Genomic DNA, 4,130 nt, shown 5'->3' on the forward strand with positions numbered 1-4,130 from the left:
CAGGAATGCGCATAGGGTAAGCTCATAATACTACTATTTAGGATAGATCAATAGCATGGAGTAGTTATAAGAATTTGTTATGGTTTCCATTTCCAAATTATACTTTGTAGGTGGGCTCTTGTCAAAGACCGTGAGGTAGCAAAGAAAATGACTAAATTCATAGAGCTAAATACAATTGGTGTCTCTAAGGATTCTCAACTCAGAGCTGCCAAGGTTTTAAAAACAATTTCTGACAGCTCCCAAGATGAAGAATCGTTTTTCAAGTACAGCTACAAGATCATGGAACAAAGGTGGAAGCTACTGAGAGCAGTAGTTGAAAGTGGTGATTTATTCAGTTTGCCTAAATTTACTTCAGCATTCTGCACCTTTTTCAATCAGGAGTTGGAGCCTCAACCAGGTATATAAACTATCACATTCATTTTAATACACAGACAGCGTAAAACTTTTTACATTATCCCCAATATTGTGTTGCAGCATTTGCTTGGTTGAAGTGTGAAGGGGATATAGAGGACTGCGAAAGTTTCCTTCGTGGACACAAGATTTTGACCAGGGGTGGTAGAGCATTTGGGGATAGCCCAAAATATGTAAGACTTAGCCTGCTCGATACAGATGAAAATTTTATGCTGTTATTAGATAGGCTATCTACCATACAGCACTGAAATTGGAAATTTCTCCGGGACAACATATTCATACTCATAGTTCAAATATACTTTTTCTTCCGTTTTTATCATTCGTCTTTTAAATATTTTATTTTTGTTCTTTTTTAACTTTAAATTCAAAGTAGAGTAATACTTGCAAATATTCTAACGTTTAACTAAATAATTGTTTGATCCAAACTAAATCGAGAAAGATGATTGAATTTGATCTTCATTTTCAAAGTAGAGTAATACTTCGTTTAAGTAAATAATCGATTAAAGAGAGTAAAAGATAAGAGGATCTAGAAAATGTGCGTCTTTTACTATGTTCCGCTCATCAACAAAATTCTTTTCTGTTCAAGGTTAAGCAAGCAATTTCGTCGACAGAGCAATAGTAAGATTGGAAAAGGATTAAGTTTGAAGTCGAATTGGGATATCCAAGCACATGGCTTGGGAATTTATTCATAGATGCAGAATACAAACTACTTTTACAATGTACATATATAAACGCTAATAATCATAAATTTTTTGTTTTTTTGAAAAAAATACTCACTACTCAACGAAGAAAACAGTCTTCATAAAAGAAAGAAAAAAAAGTACACAGGAAACAGAGAAAAGAGTGATTCCCCACACCATGACTCATAATAACTTATTCACTCAACGAACCAAACTCATGACGTTGTTAATGTTATGTTTTCGTTCTTGGGCTTTTCTACTTGACCTTTATCACTTTGGGCCTTCGTAGCTGTTTGTTGGGCCCTTCCTACTAAACGGTCGCGGTCTTCCTCTTCCTCAGTTATATGGGCCTCATTGAGGCCCACTGTTTCTTCCAAACGTGGCTTTGCATAATGTTTAACTTTAATGCGCTCCAGAAACCGTGAGCGGCGGAGATAGGAAGCGAGCCAAGCGAAGGAAGAGAGCGAGGTGACACCAAAGGCACCGGATGTCAAAAATCCGGCGATGGCCAAACCAAAGACGATTGCCGCGGAGAATAAGACCGGACTGAAAATAACGAACAGAGGAGTGGTGACGGCGAGGCCGATTACGGTGGCAGAGAGGATGAGACCGGCGAGAATGAGAAGAGTAGCTCCGAAAGGAACAATAGTGGCGAGTACAATAAGGTGTGAAGCAGAAGGAGATCGTATCTTTCTGGTTTGTGATTGGTTGTATGTTATGGGGTGTTGCTGGTAGTTGTCGTAGTAGTCACCTCGTTGGGGTTGAGCCATTGAATTGAAGAAACTATGTCCAATGTCTTAGCTTTGTTTACTATAATGTGTTTTGAGAAAAATATAATAAGAGAGATGGTATTATTTAAGAGGAAGGGAAGTGATGACACGTGGGTATGGTGGTGAACACTTGGTTAAGGAAGAGGGATGAGTGTTGCATGTAAAGAGGGTAGATGTCGTTTGATAGTGTGGAAAGGTGTTGAGTTTCATATTTCATCAGTTAATGGGGTTGCGCTCAACGGTGCATATTCTTTCACGAGAGGAGACTGTCTTTATCGTCTTTTGCCATTGTCTTCTCATGTCGTCTTACTTCTTCTATCATTTACTTCCAACTTTCAACTGGCTATTATTAAATTTACCACTATAAAATTCATTTTGATATGGTTGGTTATTTTTTAGAAAAATTAATTTTATTTGTGAGTTTTATCAAATATATTGCTGATCCAAATATACACCATAACTATTTTCAAATAACACTTTTTTTTTTTATATATGTATGAAAAATGGTACAGAATTTAGGTTATTTAAAATAATAATATTAATATTTATTAATTAAATTAGACTTTATAAATATATCTTTAATTTTATGATAATAAAAATTAATTTTGTAAAGTCCATTTAAATTAGAAGATAAAATAATTTATATTTTGATGTATGTGAAAGTGAATTTGACAATAAATTTAATTTTAAAAACATGTTTATAGGTAAATGATACAAAGATACCAAAATTAATTTTAAAACTTTAAAATTACTTTTAGTTCTCTCAAAAATAACTAATATGTTTTGTGGTTATTTTCTTTCTTTTCATTTTAAATTTAGAGTTTGTTTTTAAATTTGAGATTTTTCGTTTTTTCTTTTTCATAAAAACAGTGAATATTATTATTGATTTCTTAATTTTTTAAATTAAAATTTAAAAAATATAAATATTACAACTAAATAAATTACAATATCCATAGTGTAATTTTACTTAAAAAAAGCCAAATTCGAGTTTTGAAAATTATATTTGGGCTTAATAATCCCGTTAGGAAAAAAATGTCTGAAATTGCTTTCTTTCTATACAAGCCCAAAGTTCTTTTTGAATTGTAGGGATTGGCCCAATAGATTTTAGATCTATTGATGAAATTTGAAATGCGACATTTTTTTTTTTAAATTTCCCTTGTACCCCAATTTCTATACCTATATCTCCATAACTTTTTAAAAATGTCAATTATATCTTTTTTTTATAATTATTTTACTAATTCAAAGTTTTCTTTTTTACCATTTCATATTTTTTGGAGTCGGAAAAAAATAATCGGTAACTTTCAAAATTTTTTTTGAAGAATTCCGGTAAACACCTTATTTTTGAAATTTTTTTTTTTTAAAATTTTTCGATACAGAAGATTTTTATCGGAAAACTTTATAAAAAATTTGGTATAGAAGTAAAAAAGTTTCATTCGAAAGATTTCTGGTAGAGAAGGTATTTCCAAAAATCTTTCTAGAAAAGATTTCTGGTACACCATTTTTTTTAATTTTATTATTTTTATAAATGTTAACAAATATGAATAAATCGATATTATTATTGGATAAAACATGCGTCGGTACTTCAAATATTTTTGACATTGATCATAAATAATTATAGTTAATATTAATATTATAAAAATATATTATTGTGTTAACGAAAAACTTTCTTCAACTTTTTCGGTATAGAAAGTGTTTCTGAAAAACTTCAGACAAGTTTTCTGGTACACGTCTTTTTTTTTAACACACCATAAATATTTTTAAATAATAAAATACCATAAATAATTAATACACCATAAATAATTAATACACTATTAATACACCATAATAATAAATAATTAATATACCATAAGTCATCGCCTTCTACGGGATTCTGTTCTTCCTACAACTTTGCCGTCTCTATCTCTAGCCCTACACACGAAAAAAAATAGTTAAAATCAAATGAATTAAATAAATACTAATATAATAAATAAAAAATAAACAATTACTGAAAAACATGTAGATGAAGTTTTCTGGTAGCTTCCGTAAATGTTAAGTTGAAGTTTGCCGGTAGTGTAAATTTTTTGGAAAAGTTAAAATAAGTTTTCCGGTAGTTCCGAAAAACTTCAAAAAAGATTTTCGAAAATGATGTTCTGTGTTGAAAAACTGTTTTCATGTTTTTCGGAGTGGAAATTGTGTACCGGAAAACTTGAAAAAAGTTTTTCAGAAAAAAATGGTTTTTTTGGCACTTATGTTCCGAAAATGTTGAAATGAAAAAATAAAAAACTAGTAA

General features: G+C 30.7%; 2 protein-coding genes across 2 annotated transcripts in view; one reads left to right on the top strand and one right to left on the bottom strand.

Moving 5' to 3' along the window:
- Window positions 1–730, top strand: part of LOC101508125 (tryptophan aminotransferase-related protein 2-like) — an 8,647-nt gene extending 7,917 nt beyond the window's left edge. The window contains exons 5-7 of the mRNA XM_004515823.4: window positions 1–16; window positions 111–397; window positions 475–730. Of these exons, the coding sequence (XP_004515880.1) occupies window positions 1–16; window positions 111–397; window positions 475–659 (488 nt within the window). The 3' untranslated portion in view covers window positions 660–730. The remainder of the gene's footprint in view (window positions 17–110; window positions 398–474) is intronic.
- A 333-nt stretch (window positions 731–1,063) lies between these two features.
- On the bottom strand, window positions 1,064–2,127 carry LOC101507806 (oleosin H2-like). Its single transcript, XM_004515822.4, has one exon. It carries the CDS (start codon window positions 1,859–1,861, stop codon window positions 1,307–1,309), a length of 555 nt encoding a protein of 184 aa, XP_004515879.1. The 5' UTR covers window positions 1,862–2,127; the 3' UTR covers window positions 1,064–1,306.
- Between the last annotated feature and the right edge of the window lie 2,003 nt (window positions 2,128–4,130).

The sequence above is a fragment of the Cicer arietinum genome, chromosome 7 (assembly GCF_000331145.2).
Source record: "Cicer arietinum cultivar CDC Frontier isolate Library 1 chromosome 7, Cicar.CDCFrontier_v2.0, whole genome shotgun sequence".
NCBI classification, from domain to species: Eukaryota; Viridiplantae; Streptophyta; class Magnoliopsida; order Fabales; family Fabaceae; genus Cicer; species Cicer arietinum.